This window comes from Ursus arctos, unplaced genomic scaffold (assembly GCF_023065955.2).
Source record: "Ursus arctos isolate Adak ecotype North America unplaced genomic scaffold, UrsArc2.0 scaffold_4, whole genome shotgun sequence".
NCBI lineage: Eukaryota > Metazoa > Chordata > Mammalia > Carnivora > Ursidae > Ursus > Ursus arctos.
In genome coordinates, this window is record NW_026623056.1 from 89,741,716 (window position 1) to 89,760,051 (window position 18,336).

General features: G+C 42.2%; 1 protein-coding gene across 1 annotated transcript in view; it reads right to left on the reverse strand.

Annotated features, from left to right (window-relative positions):
- The window catches only part of DSCAM (DS cell adhesion molecule), a 597,611-nt gene that overhangs the window by 288,042 nt on the left and 291,233 nt on the right, over positions 1–18,336 (reverse strand). The window contains 3 exon segments of the mRNA XM_048215087.2: positions 2,162–2,437; positions 5,901–6,179; positions 14,818–14,964. Of these exon segments, the coding sequence (XP_048071044.2) occupies positions 2,162–2,437; positions 5,901–6,179; positions 14,818–14,964 (702 nt within the window).

Sequence of the window (18,336 nt, forward strand, 5' to 3'; positions counted from 1 at the left end):
TATATGTCAGTCCCATAAGACTATAGTTTTCTGCTTTTCTTCTAGCATTCTAATTTCCCCCCCTATCTCACAAAGACTGGGGAATGTCCTCAAGGGAAAAGTGGTATCAAGGCAGATAACACCTAACCCTTTCCTCTTCTTTCATGGGTCCAATCCTTCCCTGCTTTTGGATTCCTCTCCCACATTTCGTTTTTTCTCAAGTTCATAATTTTTATCTGCTTGCAGTGTTGCCTGATACATGCTACTCTATCATTTCCTAAAATAGGACCTGTTCTTATTCTTTTCTATTATTCCATTTTCCAGTTACCGTGGTTTGGTCTTGAACCTATAATTATTAGATTTCATTTTCTTTAGACTTCCATTCCAGTTTCTTTGGCCTCATAGAAAATACTCCCAGATTCTGCATTATATCAATGGCCATTCTTAGCTCACAGTATTGTGAGTTCTTATAATTTACATTAATCTAAAACTATTTCAATGGGAATAATAGGAAGCTCTATCCAAGGATACTAGTTAGACACCATTTTAAGGCAAATTCTAGATATGTGTTTATAATTACCCTTCCGCTCTCTTTTGCCACATTAGCACTGTCATCTCTCAGAAGAGAAAAAATAGAGTGAAGCTTCTTGTCCTGAATGGAAACTGACATGCAACAAATAAATCTGTGAGTCTGCTCAGTATGCTCCTCTGTCCCCTTTTTTTTATTCAAGTGACAGCCTTTTTTGGAGATGAAAGCAGACATCATTTTCCCAGCGAGACCTGAGTGTCTTTGAAATCTTTCTTGCTGTCACTCTCTGATAACCTGAAATCTTTCGACATCATTATGGATTATCAATATGCTCTTTAGGTTTTCTTAGTCACACGAGATAGTTGCCAAGGTAACTAGACCTAGACAGGTATTCTCTCCCTCTTCTACAAAGAATCTAAAAATAGTGATGTATAAGGACTACAGTGCATCAGCAGCAGCAAACCGGCTCTGTACAAATTGATTACTTTCTGCACTTAATTATTATGTGGATCTCAGGGTCAGACATTTAATATGGGTTCCATGCCTTCAGCTAATTTCACCTCTGCTTTAAGAAACTGTCTGCAAGGAAATGCTTGAATCAAAATAAGAGTCTCATTGCTAAGCCTGCTTCTTCCTAAACATTTTCTATTAAAAAAAATAATAGAAATATCCTCAAAGAGCATCAAGACGTATTTACACTTATTTTCATATATAAATATTTTTCTCTCTTTAAGCTATAAGAAAGTCATGTAATGATTTTAATCAATTTATACCAACTGAATTTTAATTATATGTAAAGCCATAATTTCCAAAAAGATGCACACAGATACAGGTAGAAGCCAGTTCAATTATCTGGTGATAAACATATGTCTCACTTGAATGTTACCTTGATAGGCTTTCATTCCCTGGCTGATTGACAGCCTGCAGATGTAAGCAGGCCATTCAGAAAAGAAAACAACATATCCAGGACCTATTATGACAACCCGAGGTCATTCCTCACAAATCCCATTCACCTAAATTTGTGACTTTCTGGACCCAACCAGGGACAACCAAACACGCCAGATGCTGCTTTTTCCTTTCCACCAAGGACTCTGTTGAAATTTTGCCCTACATTTTGTCTGTCAAATTGTATTTCTCAGCTGGAGGCTACTCCCCTCACCCTTCCACCCCCCAGGCCTTTTGGCAATGTCTGGAGATATTTTGGGTTGTCACAACTCAGAGAGGGGGTGCTATTAGCATCTAGTGGCAGAGACGAGAGATGCTGCCGAACCCCCCAAAGCACCTAAAATGGCCCTTCAAACAAAGCATCACTGGGCAACTCCAGTCTGCGGTAACGAACTGTCAACCAAACTCGAAGTTGTAAGTTTCTGCGGTCTGTACCTTGACAAGTAACTAAACACACGAATGGGCGCCATTCCCGTTACTTAACTTAACGTGAAGTCACTTTTTTTACATCTACCACTTACAACTTTACCAGTACAGGCTCTTTCATTAGCCCGATCTCTCCCGAAGAATTAGGGCAGAGTTAGGAGCTAGTCAGACAGAGAGAAATCTTAGCCCTGGGAGTTATCAGCATTGCTCCAATGTTCTTCTCTCTGAGTGCTCTGGGTTTGGGTTCTGGTGCGGCCGAACCCTGTAACGAGGCCCACTGACCTTCAAGGACCACCTGCACAAAGTCTTGAGCGGACAGCTTATCCTTGCGCACAAAGCACTGGTACGCGCCCCCGTCACTTTTGACCATGTGATCCATTATAAGGTTTTCGTGGTTGATCCCTGTGATCCTCACATTTTTTCCAGGGTTGAGGATTTCACCGTTTCGGTACCAGGACAGTTCCTGGTCCTCACTGCCTGTCACGCTGCAGGACAAGGAAACCTGGCTACCCACGCTGCTTTTAACTTTCCTGGGGCTGATGGTAGCTTTCAGTGGCTCTGGAAATTTCAGTAAGAGAAAGAAAAAGAAGGTAAAAAAAACATCACATAGGTAGACATCATTTCAACGACATGCTGAGCTTTTGACAAGGCTGACAAGGCTCACGCATCACCGTAAGCACGCTCTACACAGTTCTCCTGTTTGCAAGCACCCTCTTCACTGTTTGTCCTTCCTTCTCCATGTAGCAAATAGACTGCATTGGTCCAATTGCTTTCTCAGGGGGTAAGTGTGAGGATTAACCCACTGACGGTAAGAAATGCCATGTTCTGGTTACCAGCAAGGACAGAGCTATTTGAATACTTAAATCCTGTTGCCTTGTCCCAAGGTAGCAGCACAGATGGGTTTCTCTGGGACATTCTCACACACTCTTACACTCGCTCATCCCCCTCCCCGTGTGGTTTAACCAGGGCCTGTCACAACAGCTGCAAGAAAACAGGTGGATATTAGAATTTGTGGCCACAGGGTTTTTCTTTAAATTGAGGCTAACTGGTTTGGACGGGGATGGAACTCTCCTATTTGATGTTCCCCCTTTTGATTCAACAAACCCAATCTGATATAGCGAGTTCATTTACTGAGCATCTACTATAAGCCAAAAGCGGGGTTAAACTTACAGACAAGTCCAAGATGAATGACATTTGCTGTGTAACCGCCATGGGCCAAACAATCACTAAATGTCTCCTATATGTTATTTAAGTCAGTCTCCCCACCGTCCTGCATGCTTTGTCTTATCCTATCCATTTTACAGAAGAGGAAGTGGTTGTTCAGGGAACTTAATTAACTTCACCAAATCCGCTCAACAGGTAAATGGCAAAAACCATTTTCTTTTTACCCCAAGTATTCCTGACATCTCGTGTTACCACACCAAGGAGTCTCTGCTTCCAAGGAGTTCCGTCTTTTGGTGGATGAGACAAATATGAGAGTTGATATAAGCCAAGCAGTGATAGATAGGGTCTATCAGAGACATCTAACATATGGAAGGGGATCCAGAAAGTCCTTAGATATCAAGGATGGACAGACCTGAGCCCAGCTGGAATGAAGGGGCATTTTGTGATTTAGGGCATGCAGAACAGTTGTGTAGCCGGAAGACTGCGTCTGCTCAGGACAGATGCAACACACCATCTCTGTAGCAAACTTATGGGAGAAAAATGCCAAAGGCAACCTGGAACAAGTCTGCAAAAGGTCTTGAGATTTTGGAATTAAATCAGAGGAGACTGAAGGAAACATGCAAGAATTTTTAGCAAGTGAGTATACGGTCAAACACATTTTTAGGGGAACTGACTGATCATATTGTGTTGGACAAATTAGAGTGGGGTCCTTGGTCAGTAAGGGGGAATTGCAAATGCCAAGCTGAGGTACAATGAAGACTCAGTCTAGGACAGGATGGGGTTGAGGAGCATGGCTGAGAAACATCACTGAGTTGAAATCTCAAGGACTTGGAAGGACTTGGACGAAGAAAGGAAAGGCTTAAGGAGAATCCGAGATTTAAAGCCTGCTTTTGGGGACTCTAGGGGGTAAGACATTTGAATAAGAAGAGCCATCAACAAGGAAGAGATGGTTGGGAGTTTGGTTTGTGATACTGTTGTTTTGAGGTGCCAGCAAAATATCGGATCTAAAATTGGGTAACAGACTCATCTAACACTCAAGAAGGAAGCCGAGGCTAAGCACGCGGATCCAGACTTGTTCTCAGAGGGGAGGGATCTGGAGCCATATGAACAACGAGAGCACCAAGGAGGGAAGAGATGGAAGAGAACAGAGTTTTGGATTTGGAACCCAAGAGAATGCTTTCTGTCTAGAGAGAAAAGACAAAAACGAAGTCAGAGAGAGGTGGGAAACATTTGAGAGGCATTTGAGGACTTGTCTCAATGTGGCAAAGGAAGACAGTAGTGAAAACAGGCACATTCAGAATTAAGACATTTCCACAAATAACTTTTAAAATGTAGACAATGATAAATGCCTTTACAGAGAAAGCAATAAATTAAACCCTAAGAGATGAGCATGAGATGCGTGGGGAGGGGGATGTCTCTGGGGAGGGCACTGCACTGGGCTTCGAAAGATGGGAAGTTTGAGACCTTCAAGTATTTGAAAACTGTCTTCCATGTGGAGGGAGCAACATGACCTATGATCGGGATAGGATGGGTTTGTACCGAGAGTAGGAAGAAGTTAGATTTAATAGGAATAGCTTTTCTTTGAAGCAAAACTATGGGCAATAGGACCAGACAAGCTTACTTGGATGATTTTGATACTATCCTGAAATACAAACTTATTCAGCAGGAAATGGGGAGCCATACAGGTATTTTAACAGAGGCGATTTTGACCTTGCGGGGATACTTCTTACTTGCTGTACAGTGCTGTGCCATTGCATCTAGAAGTTTCTTCAGCTACAGAAATAGAACTGCGCAGACCTGATCTTCCATTTCCCCCTACTACCAGCCTACTCCTGTTTGTGTGATTTTCACGGGACCCGCCCTGGGCAGCTGGTTCCAGGCAGTCCCTGGAATGTCTACTCCAACAAATTCTGTTGGGCTATAACTGTCCACACTCAGGGTGACATTGAAAAGACAGTTCCATAAACAGGCATGGGGTTGGGAAATAGTGAGGATAAGAGAATGACTCCTCTTTCAAGGTTGACCCTTGTGATTAAGCTTGTTTAGTCAATTAGTTCATCAACTTAAAAAAATACACATCCTATTTTATGTAATATACAATAATATTATATACAATGAAAAGAACATTCCATTTGCATCTAAGGGCCACCTACTTTGACCAAAGCTCTGCCAGTCAATTGTGGCCATGTGCTCTTGGGTAACTCACTCTGATTTGGTTTCTACATGAGTAAAACTGAGGGTGTCTGACTAGATTAAAGTGCTCCCCACCGGAGTCACACCCTCCTTCCTCTGAGGCTGGCCTCAGCATCCTTCTCGACACATTCCTCAAGACAGTCACTACAAATCAATTGGAGATGAAACATATCCACCATATTTGAACTAAATGATATGTAATAATGAGACCAAGTCTAATACTTTGATCATTTAGGGCCCTATATTTCTGCTGATAATTGCCCCATTCAGGAACGTCAAGTAGCCTCTGAAAGCTGTCCAAGGACACCTACTGTGATCTGACTATGGTCACTTGTGCTGACTTCACAAACCCGCCCCTCTTCCTCTGTCAATGTTCAGACAGGGTGGCCATTATTAATTCAACAGCTAGGTAATGTGACCTCAGATACATATCCTGTGGCCTAACCTGAATTTGAATCCTCAGTCCCAAACTCTCCAGCTGTGTAATCTTGAGCAATCTATCTGAGCATTCATTTCCTCATCTGCAAAATGTGGTAATACTGGTCTCAGCAGGACTGTTGTGAGGATTAGTGGAAAGCTATAGCAAGAGCCCAGAAGTCATCTTGTAACAAGAGCCCCATCAGTGGCGGTCAACATCACCATTCCAAGCTACCGTCCAACTTACGTTTCACGTACAGGCGGCCTATCACCTTAGCAGTGCCGTATCTGTTGGAAACTTCACACACATAGCTGCCTGAGTCTGAAGGACGAGTGTTCTCAATGAGCAGCCCCGTCACGGTCTTCTGGAACCTTCCAGAAAGTTCCAGGGGCATGTTGTCCTTCAGCCAGCGATAATCTGGCTCAGGATGCCCAAGCGCTTTGCAAGGCAACTCCACACGTTGCCCTGCCATGGCTTTGCGATGATCAAACCCATCCAGTATGGATGGGGCTGAGTTCGCTGGGTCTGAAGAAGAAAGAAAAACTTTTAGACGTGGTGAATGAGTTGAAGTGGTCATTTAGAATCATAGGACCTCATGTGTAGAATTCTATATATCATGCTAACTACTAACAATAGATCTTGAAGGTTTTATTAAAAAACAGAAAGAAAAACTCTATTAATAGAAATTTATCTGCTCAGAATTTTCCAAAGGTTGAAGCAGAAAAGTTTCTGCTTTTCATTTCCCACTAAATAACTAAGAATTCCACAATCAGCATGCCTCTACAGGCGTTGCTGGCCCAGGCCAAGAACTGGATTGTCTTGTGACCAGAGGACGTCAGACTTCCCTGTTCAAAAGAACAACAATAGCAGAGATAGTTGTTTGACATTAGTAAAATTTATTTCACACACACAAAAAGAGTTTTAGAGTTATTGAATTTGAAAGTGTTTTATTTATTCATTTCACAATATTGTTTGAGCCTCATGTCCAGGGCCAGCATACAGTCAGGAATTGGAGACATGTTGACGAATGAGACAGGAAAAGATGAGACCCTCATGGAGCTTACATCCGACTGCACGAGTGGGGCCGGCAGGCAATGTGCAAGCATGCGAACACATAAAGATGGTGTGGCTTGTAGCAGGTGTGACAAAGAAACAGAAAAGCCTAACACAATAGAACGAGTGAAGGTGGATGTGTCGGGAGGTGGGGGGACTTAGAGGTGGTCCTCGTGGATGTCCTTCACAATCGCTGAGGACAGATGAAGGAATGAAGATGACCAAGGTGTGGCAAAAACGAAGTGGTAATCATTTATGACACAGCCCTGTTCTTACAATGCGACAGTATATATTCGCCTGTGCTCTCAAATGACGTTTGGCTGATCTTGTGTTCTCAAGACTGATGAAGAAAAGGACCAAATGCTCTCAAAAACTGGGTCAGTGGAAACCATTCAGCTCAATGATCAAGCTTGCTTTGAGGAATTAATGTTCTCAGGGAATATAAGGAAGAATGCAAAAAGAGAGGTTCCCTTTTGGATGCCCAACATAACAGTCAGTGACCTTTCCTTCCCCTCTCTTCTACGCTTCCTGTTCAGAACGTACATTAGACCACACACATGAGCGATCACACTGGTCTCCACACGGATATACAGAACAGATATGGGCTCCTGGCTCCTGACCTCTTATTATCTTTGCCTTGGTTAGAAAAGCACCATGGCTGTTGTGATCTGCCTACAGTAAACCCAAAAGCAAAGGACTGGATATCCTCCATCCTCTCAAAGAACCCTCTGGAATGGCCTCTTAAAGTGCTGTGATTCCACAGTCAGTCACCGGGGGCAGTCAGGAGACCTGAGCGAAAGTGGCAAATACACTGAGCCTAAACTGGTTCTGCTGGGGTTTTCTTTTGTGACCATCGGAGATAAAAATCCAGGACATACCACTGCTCTTCTCACCTCCCTGGTGCTTTATGAGGACGATGTGAATGTTCTCATGGGATATGATGAGGGAACCTAATAATCTCCTTTCCAGGACTCCTCTGCAGTTCCATCACGCGTTATAACTGAAGAATTCCGTAGCCCCTAATTATGCTCGCTCACATGTCTGGGTGCGGGGCTCCGGAGGAATTAGAGATGTATGAAGCCCACAACAGCAGGTGCAGAGCCCTTGCCAGCAGAGGCCTTATTGCTTCAATCCCCCCCTGAAGGAATTTAGGCAGACTTTGGAAGGTGTTGAAGAGCAAGTGACTGTCTTACGGACTACATGGTTACCAAATCTGCTGTTCTGCTTGGAGTGGGAAAGCACTGGTGCTGGAGAAAGTGACACAGAGAAGGTGTCACTCCTTTGGTGGGGCGGTTAATTTTTTTTTTTTTTTTTTTTTGAGCAAGCCCACAACTCAGGAAACAAAAGGTGCTCACTTCTAATGCTAGTCACAAAAAAAGCAACACCCAATAATTACACTTAAGATTTTTGTTCTGCAACTAATTATTGATAGAAATTTCTCAAATATGCTTAAGATAGTGCTGCGTAATTCTGACTTTTTTAAAAAGAAGGACTGGGACAATGGGATATCCATATCAAAAAGAAGAATTTAGAACCCTTACCTCACACCACCTACAAAACGTTAACTTAAAATGGGCTGTAGATCTAAATGTATGAGTTACAACTCTAAAACTTGTAGATGAAAAGGCTGGAAAAAATCTTTATGACCTTGGGTCTGGCAGAGTTCTAAGACACGACACCAAAAACAGAAGTGGCAAAAAATCAATATATTACACTTAATGACAATGAAAACATTTTACACTTTCTAAGATACCATTAAGGAAAAAATAAGGAGGAACCTACTGGGAGAATATATTTGTAAATAATATTTCTGATAAAGGACTTCTCTCTAAAACATATAAAGAACCCTGACATCTGTATGGTAAGGAAAAAAAAAAAACATCAAAAAACAGACAAAAGACAGGATGCCTGGGCGGTTTAGTCAGTTAAGCGTCTGCCTTCGGCTCAGGTCATGATCTCAGGGTCCTGGGTTCGAGTCCTGCATCAGGCTCCCTGCTCAGTGGGGAGCCTGCTTCTCCCTCTGCTCCTGCTGCTCCCCCTGCCTGTGCTCTCTCTCTCTCTCTGACAAAAAAATAAATAGCCTTTTAAAAACATAAACAAAAGATCTGGGGCTGCCTGGGTGGCTCAGTCGTTAAGCATCTGCCTTCGGCTCAGGTCATGATCCCAGGGTCCTGGGATCGAGTGCCGCGTCCGGCTCCCTGCTCAGCGGGAAGCCTACTGGTCTCTCTCCCACTCCCCCTGCTTGTGTTCCCTCTCTCTCTCTGTCAAGTAAATAAATAAAATCTTTAAAAAAAATAGACAAAAGATCTGAATAGATATATCACCAAAGAAGATATCCAAATGCCTAATAAGCACATGGAAAGATGTCCCGTGGCATTAGCCACTAAGGAAATGCAAATTAAAACTACAATGAGATACTACTGCACACTCCCTAGGAGGGTTATAATAAAAAACACCAACAAGGGGCGCCTGGGTGGCACAACGGTTAAGCGTCTGCCTTCGGCTTAGGGCGTGATCCCGGCGTTATGGGATCGAGCCCCACATCAGGCTCCTCTGCTATGAGCCTGCTTCTTCCTCTCCCACTCCCCCTGCTTGTGTTCCCTCTCTCGCTGGCTGTCTCTATCTCTGTCGAATAAATAAATAAAATCTTTAAAAAAAAAAAAACACCAACAAGAACAGACACTCATGAGGAAGTGGGGGAAGAAACTGGCCCCCATACACTGTTGATAAGAAAGTAAAACGGGACAGCCACTTTGGAAGGCAGATTGGCAGTTTCTCAAAATGCTTCACTTCACTTTACCACAGCACCCCGAAGTCCCACTCCTAGGTACCTGTCCCAGACAAATGAAACCGTGTTCACTCAAAGACCTGTCCACAGAGGTTCCCGGCGGGCTTTTTCATAATAGCCAATAAGCGGAAACAACCCAAATGTCCATCAGTTAGTGAAGGGCTAAATGAGATGTGTGTATATACATAGAACAGAATACTATTCAACCGAAACGAGTGAGCTACTGATACATCTCACAACGTGGATGAACCACAAAAGATGAAGCTAAACGCAAGAAGCCTGATACAAAGCCACATGTGAGATACGACTTATGGGAAATATCCAGAAAGCACTCATCTGCAGAGACAGACAGTAAACTAGTGGTTGCCCGAGGCTGGAGATGGGAATTGGAACTGACTTCAAATGGGCCACAAGGAGTTTTCTGGGGGTGGAAATGTTCTAAAATTGGATGACACTGATGGTTGCACCACTCTCTATGTTTACGAAAATCACTGACTTGGGTACTTAGCATGGGTGAAGTTTATGGATGGTAAATTACACCTCAATAAAACTACTTTACAAAAAAGGAGTGGCACATTTCTTTTCTGTTTTAAGTACGCAATTTAAGCAATGCTTGAGACAGCTCCCCGGGGACACTTGGTCACATATAAAATTAGTACAACCAAACAGCACTATATTTAATTTTCATCTCCTCGTCTTCAATCTGCTTATCTACATTTAAAAATATGTTTTTTTAAAGATTTTATTTATTTATTTGAGAGAAAGAGCATGAGCTGGGGGGAGGGGCAGAGAGAGAGAGAGAGGAGCAGACCCCCACTGAGCAGGGAGCCCAAATGGGACCTGATCCCAGGACTCTGCGATCATGGCCCGAGCCAAAGGTGGATGCTTAACCAACTGAGCCACCCAGGGGCCCCTAAAGATAAGTTTTTATCACAAAAACTTGCAAACTCACACAAGAGTAGAAAAAATAACATAATGCATCTCATATATTCATCACCCAGACACAAGAGGTATCAAAAATTTTTCTATCATCTATTTCTTTATAGTCTTTGCCTTTGGTGCTATCATATTGAGTCAAATCATAGAACCTATGTCATCTTATCACTACACCATTAGTATGTTTCTCGAATAAAAATAAAAGTTTTCTTATAAAACCACAATGTCAGTAACATACAAGAGTCATTATAACCTCTTGGTACCATTTAGTACCTATTCCAGAGTCACTTTCCCCTGATGAGCTGAAACCATGTCATTATTACTATTATTATTATTTACAGTGATGCTAATTAAATCACCCTTGTTCTACGGTTAACAGTTAATGTCTCTCGATTCTCTTTTAGTCCAAAGCAGGCCGCTCCTTCTTTCCTCTCTCATGTCTTTGACTTGTTGAAGAAGCCAGGTGAGTTGTTTTGTAGGAAACCCTCAGTGTGAATTTCTTTCTTGATGGTGTCACTGAACATGCTTCTCTGGCCATGTTTCTCATAAACTGGAATTTAGTTCTCATGAGCTGATGAGATCAAATTCAACCTCTTTCCTTTCTCTCCGCACGCGTACGACACGAAGCTTTCCCACACTCGGTGATGCTGAATTGATCAGCAACTTCAGGTGATAAAGTTTGTCTGAATGAGTTATTTCATTAAGGGTTGAAATGATTTTCTAATTGTCATAGCTCGTTCACACGCAGTAGACGTAATTATTCTGCAAATAAGAACTTTCCTTCCTAAACTGGGATTATTTGGTTATTTTGAAATACAATAGTCACAGGAAAGATTATTTGGTTATTTTGAAATACAATAGTCACAGGAAAGATAAAGAGAATTGTGGTTCTCTTTAATCTACCAAGTATCCAAAAATCAAGAGTTGGTGCCCTAGTTTCCTCTATGTTGACCAGTGAGATTCTTACTATTGCTTTGGTTGTTATTAAATAGATTTGTGTGTGTGTATCAAAGTATATACGGATAGAAGTATATACCTATCTATATGTACGTGTATGTATTCATAACAAACTCAAAAGTTTTTCAAATGTTTCATGGTTATCCATCAAATGCAATCATTATTTCGAAATTCAACTCATCAGACTCTCAGCCAATGAGAGCCCCTTCAGAAGTTGTCCCCTCTATCATTTTGACAAGACCCCGTTAATGTTTCAGGCCCATTTATACATTTCCTGTCCCAGACACTATAATCCACCATTCTTCCAAGGAGCCATGGTCCCTTTTAGGGGGAGTGCTTAAAGGACACTAGGATCTAGTATTAGAGCTGCTTGCTGCTGTCAGTTACCCATTGCTTCTGGGCCTTTTCAATGTAAAGTCCTTGGGGACACATTCATAAGAATATAGCAAGTGTGTACTGATAGTTTCTATCAGGCATTTCAAGGAATTTTGTATTTTTATCTTTTCTCTTACACTGAAAATCTTGGTTCCAAATAAAAGTATCATAGACATAATTAACCCCGCTCCCTGCCCCATTCTACGTTATAGTATTTTATAGGATGGAATTCCTCCAGGGCCTCCCATGCCTCCTGAGTCTCCTCCATCACGCTTAGTAATGCTGAGTCACTCTGGCTCAACTTGGCTCCTAAAGCCAGCGGTTCTGTCCAGGTGACTCTCTGTCCTTCTGAAAGGAGTATGTGCTGGACACTTGTGAGATCTTTGAGGAGCGATGTGGTCATCACTGACTGCTCTCATGGCCATTTGCATCCATCTTCCACTCTGAACTCAGGTAGGTCTATCCAAGGTGGTGAATAGTCCTGGACACATTTCCCCAGGGTCCACTCAAGGGTTGATCCTCTGCTTTGGAGAGGAGAATCTGTTAACTATTTTGCAATTCTGTGACCATGTGGAGTCCCAGCGCGTTGCTCCTCTTTACCGCCCGCTGCTCCTGTGACATGGCGGCCATTCCTGCACGCCCCCACCGCGGCAGCTCTCTGTCCACACTGACCCACGTTCCAGTTCCACCAAGTGCTCCTGGAAGGCCTTGCCCATATGCTTTTTCTTTTGTCATTATATAAGGTCTGTTTTCGTTTCAGGAGGAGTTTAAGAGCATTAAAAACCTTGTCACTAATGCCCCCACAGGACCCAAACCCCATGTGTGCATTTTTAAATACATTTAAATGTAAAGTAAAATTAATTCTTCTTTTTCTGTCAGAGGTTAGCTTTCTCGAATAGTCACCTTCACTCAGTTTTGATGGTCTCATTTTCTAGCATTAACAATTTCTTACCTCAACTACGTTATTAACATTTCTGTGACAAAAAGGTCTCATAGCTATGTGCTACATACAGAGACTTTCTCAAGAGTCTTTCCATGACACTTGACCCTGTTGACCCTACCGCTACACCTCTACCCCCAAACACTCAGTGTCTTAGTGTGAGACGTTCCTTCATGAGACTGTGCCCTGGGGCCCCTCACTTCCCACCACAAATGCCCACTGGGTGACTCATTTCCACAGTGACCAAGTACTCATGGGTCCTGCTGTCAATGCTGAAAACATCAGTAAAGGATTCTATAAAAACAACAACAGCAACAACAAAAACTTGGAATTAAGAAAAGTAAATTTGCCTCTCCAACCCTAAGGGTTAAATTTGAAAATCAGTACTTAATAATTTATAATAGAGAGAAGTCCACATTTCAGGGTCCCCCCCCCGCCCCCGGTTTTCTCCTTCTTTTCAGATTTTATATTCAGGTTTCTTTTTCAAGAAAGATGGGCTCTCAGGGATGCCTGGGTGGCTCGTTTGGTTAAGTGTCTGCCTTTGGCTCAGGCCATGATCTCAGGGTCCTGGGATCAAGTCCCACATTAGTCACCTGGGATCAAGTCACCACATTCTTGGTGGGAAGGCTGCTTCTCCCTCTGTCTGCTGTTCCCCCTGCTTGTGATCTCTCTCTCTTCTCTTTCTCTCTGACAAATAAATAAATAAAATCTTAAAAAAAAAAAAAAAAAGACGGGCTCTCAGAATAACATCATCTAATTCACTTTTTGGGATGGAGAAATGTTTATTACTTCTTTTGCTAAAATTCAATTTAGTCTTGTACCCAGATCTACCCCCCAATCCTTCCCCTTCCTTGTCCCACTACTGTTATGGTGTTCCCAATGCACACAAAACCTTTTCTAGGATATCCTGAGCAAGTCGAACACTGTGCTGTCATTAAAACCACCATGGACAAAGATCACAGATGCCATTCACTTTCTCATTTGTTTTCTCCAGTCTTTTTTTTTTTTAATGGAATATAATTTTACAGCACTGATTGCTCCTGCCCTTAACAGAAGCAACAACACAGAGCTAAAAAACAAGGGATAAAGTAACGATTGGCATGAAGAAGAAGAGGTAAAGAAAAATTATTTTTGTGTGCAGAGAAGAAATCACTTGAATCTGACTTGTGTTTGCGAAGCCCCTGGAAACAGGGGTGGGCTCTGGCTATTTTAAGGATGTGAATGTGGAAAGGAACCCAGATAGAGCAAAAAAGCACAGTAAGTGGGTGTTTGGGCAGCAATGTTTTTAATTACACCAACGGTCAACAGCCTTCCATCCCTTCTCCCTCACAAAGCATCACTACAAATAAGATAAAGATATTCAGGTCACGAAGCGGTTTTACCTTCTAAAGCTGCAAGGGCAAAGGTCAAATATTTTGCACTAGATTTCTAGGACTGAGATGGACATCTCACATTCTAATTGGCTCCGTGAAGATCTAGCCGTGAGAGCTGACTGCTTGCTTGTTTGACAGATGGGCCGGTAACAAGCCGGTGGTGAAGATTATGCAAAAGGTGGATATTTTCTCAAGTCCAAATGCTATAAAGAAAGGCACAGAACTGACATATTTCCAGCAGAGCGGAGTCAACGGCCTTCAGGTTTTCTTCACTTGAGAATAATCCTGGAAGGAGGTGGGAGGGAGTGACTATCCCTTTAACTTTAGATGTGGGTGATTTCCCCGATATTGTTAGACATAATATGGGGAACAAGAGGCATGGTCCCTGTGCCCCTGCTCTTCTCGCTTGGAGCTATGTGTCACAAGAAGCCTCACGGTGCTGGTGGACAGGACACAAATATGCAGGGCAAGGAGGCGGTCTCCTCAAAACGGAAGCCATACTGGGTCATAGGAATATGGAATTTTACATAACCTGAAATGACTTCCCTTGGAATATCTATACGTGTGGTGTATAGTATTAAGATTTTTTTTTTTTTTTAAAAACCTTTGGTTGCTGAAATATTGGGGGGGAAATAAAGAATTCTTTATTTGACTCATGAATTCTGCAGTTTGGTTGACTTCCCTCAGGACACTAACGAAGGAATAACAGAAATGGTAACCACAGTCTCGAGGGGTTTTTACCTGATACAAAAAGTCTAGCGCTGTTACTCTGCCTGGTCTCCCCAGTGTATCTGTGCCGCGTGATACAGCGGTAGTTATACAATCCATCTTCATTCTGTACATCTTTAATATACAAGGCTCCCGTGGATGTGATGAGAAATCTAGATCCTGCAACGGAAGAAAATGATTGCCCAATTAAAATAGAACAAAAGCAACTCAAATCACGTAAACAAAGACGCTGACTACTTTTTTCCCACCTGAAGGAAGCTTAGGCAAAGGCTAATGGTGTCGGTTACTTTAAGGGTCCAAGATATTTTAATTTTTCATTTATCCTGAATGAGGAGTTTTGAGTAAATACGCTACATAATAAATATATGCTTGGAAAATCTAATCTCATGAATTAAGTTTTTAGGTCATGTATTTATCTTTAGAGCAGCAGAACTGGTATATCATTGATGTGCAGCTAATTTAGCAGATTTTCTTTGATGACTACAGTCAAGGGAGGATTAACTTTCTTTAGTGAGTTTCTACCTCACGTGAGCATGAACTTTCACCTCCGTTTCAAGTGTTTCCGTGAACCCCACAAATGTTAGGTTAGAAAGCAGTAAAATACCCACCAACTTCCCAGGAAGGACTGTCTTCCCTCCTCATAATAACAACCAACACCTAAGGCTCGATTCTAAGACTAGGATCAATTCCCCCTGTCGTCCGTGTTCGGACTCTGCGGTTTCTTAATCACTACTCCACCGATCGTCAGTCATCACTTTCCCTCCTGGGACGCGTGCCTTTACCACTCCACCTGTTCGGAGCCGGGCACAGTCAGAGATCAAATGCCAGTGCTGCTCTAAGAAGGGTAAAGGTAATTTTTCCTTTGAAAATGTAAATATCTGAAGACAATTGGTACCGTTCAATTATAATTTGATAATAAACCAAATGCAGGCAAAGACGTAAACCCCAAAGTGAGCTGTGGCACCCACACTGTGAGGGACTCAGGACCCCACCCTCTGACGCCGTTAGACTCTCTTACAGAGTACTTCTCTGCCTGATAACAATGCTAGCTGGGGGATAATGTGATTTTGTCTCTTTGGGAAAGACTAGAATGCCAATAATTTACCTTCTTTTATTGTTTGTTGTTCTTAGGTTCATTTGAAACTTTCTTTTGTTTATTTCAATCAGAATTTACCAGGTGTCTTGCCTTTGATAATTTCGGGTCTCAAATATTTAAGTTATGAACACAATTCCTACAGCCCCTGGTTATTTTCTTTTTATAAAGACTATACTTGATTCATAGACCAGTTGTTCACACAAAATAAAAATGGCTTATGATTTCTCACGCAAGTAAGAGCAATGCAAAAGGGCACGGATAAGAAAAAAATAATCACAAAACAGATAGCAATCATGAATAAGCTTTTTAAAAGAATGCAAATTAACCAAAAAATAGTACAAAAATCTTTGAATAGAAAATTCACTTTTTAAACTATTTTACTTATTTTAAAATATATTATAAATATGCTAAATATTAGACTACCTAGAAAAGCCAAGCTATATATTCTAGATATTTTTGCTTTATCCTCCCACAAAGAGAAAGCAACTCAAAATACCTTTTACCACTTGTCATATGTCATCACACAGCAGCTTTTCTTACCAATAGATACTGTGCCTATTGAAACATTCTTTCTTTCAACATATTTTGCATACTTACATAATGTTTTAATAACCAGCTCCTTGAAAGTACTGAGCAGCAGACAGAAAAGAGGAACAGAAAGATAATGTATGTAATTCCTGTCACCTTTCTAACACTGAGTATTTCCATTAGCATTGACAGGCCATCAGCAGTGCTGAAATGCGAGTGGAAAGCATTCTGTGTACTGTTGCTCGGAACGGCTGGGAATGCACGCGGAAGGAGCAGCCGTGTGCATTCATTACTCTGCCGACTCCTGAGGGCGCTCTATTCTCTAGGCATATTTAACTTGATCACTTACTTGCTCCTGTAATATCTCACTTTTTTTTTTTTTTTTTTTACTCACTTAGCATGCCACATAAGACCCTTAAGACCTGTTGTTTCGGAAGAATTTGAACTTTGTTTGTTTTAAACAGTCCGGAGATGTTCACAGGGAGAAGGAATTGTCCCAATTACTGTACCTCATTGAAACCATCTCTGTCTAGCCCCTCATTCCCCATCGAAACCCATTTCAAAATTGATCAACATTTTAAAACAAAATAAAGATGAAGGACAGAAGCCTTTGACTAGGAGAGAGCCCTGAAGACCCAGGGTCCTGGAGCACAGTCTGAACTCCCAAGATGCCTGGAATTTTCAGGGGCAACAAGGGCACACAGTCTTTAGAGCACCAGATGTCTTGTCTCCATGGTGATAAGAAATCATCTTAACTGCTCCCTAACTTGCCACCACGTGCCATTTCCTGCCTTCCATCATCAGAGCCTTCGCATCGTATAGAATAAACGGTTCATTCACATTCTGAAACGGGATTGAAGAATGCGCTCCTGTTAAAGTAAGCAAATACCGAGATACAAAACGTTGATATTAGTAATCAGCACACACACGAACTCTGTCTGTCTCACACACACACACCCCTTTACTGCTCACAACTGTCTGGTAACATACAACTGTGCAAAAAGCCAAAAATTTATAGGTGATTTTATTTCCCTTGGAAAACTATTAGCACTTTAGATGAAAAGGTTTCTCAAATCAGAGTGCATACTTTGGGTCACGTAAAACATATTGCAAATCAGTCAACTGAATGATAGTGACAGATTTTTGGGTCCGGGGTCATTGTTACGGATATCAAGTATTGAGCTACACTGCTCAGTTATTAGAGGGCTGTCTCAGAAGCTCTCTTGGCTTCTCAACATGTACTAAATGGTTCCCAGATGTTTAAGCCCCAGTTCTGTTTTCAACAGTGTATCTGCTCCTTCCTTTGCTACCAGGTAAACCAAAAATTATTACTTCTCTCTGCCACTCATATTCCCATCCACACATTCACAGGGTGATGTATTCAGTATGCCAAGAGGCAGAAACCAGACATCCCACAGCTGTTAGAGCTTTGCGTAAACTAAGAGTTCGTGGGTAGCGAGTAAGCGCTGGTGTGGCTCTCCAACGTTATTAACATGAGCTTGTATGTCAGTGCCACTAACAAGCCCACAGCTCGGTACCAGGTCAGCCAGGTCAGCACAGGGACTAGAGGGATATTTCCATCTGGAGATGTAAAGCTAGCAAAGAAAATGGGACATCTGCACAACTGGGAGTATTATAGGAATACTCAAGGTATAAGTCCTGCAGCTGCACTCTTCCTGTCTCCTTTTCAAGTTTTCCATGCAATAGCATCAGAGGCAGAAATGAAAACAGCAGTTTTCAACTCCAGCCACCCATTTGCCCAGTTACGTGTAGCTGAAGATCTGCGTGGCAGAAAGCAGGCACCAGAGACCTCCAGAAGAAAGCATGTGGAAGCTGATTCTAGGAAAACCAGCGCTGAAGGGTATGCCATTCATTGGGCCAGCACTCTCCTGGGCTCTGGGAATCCA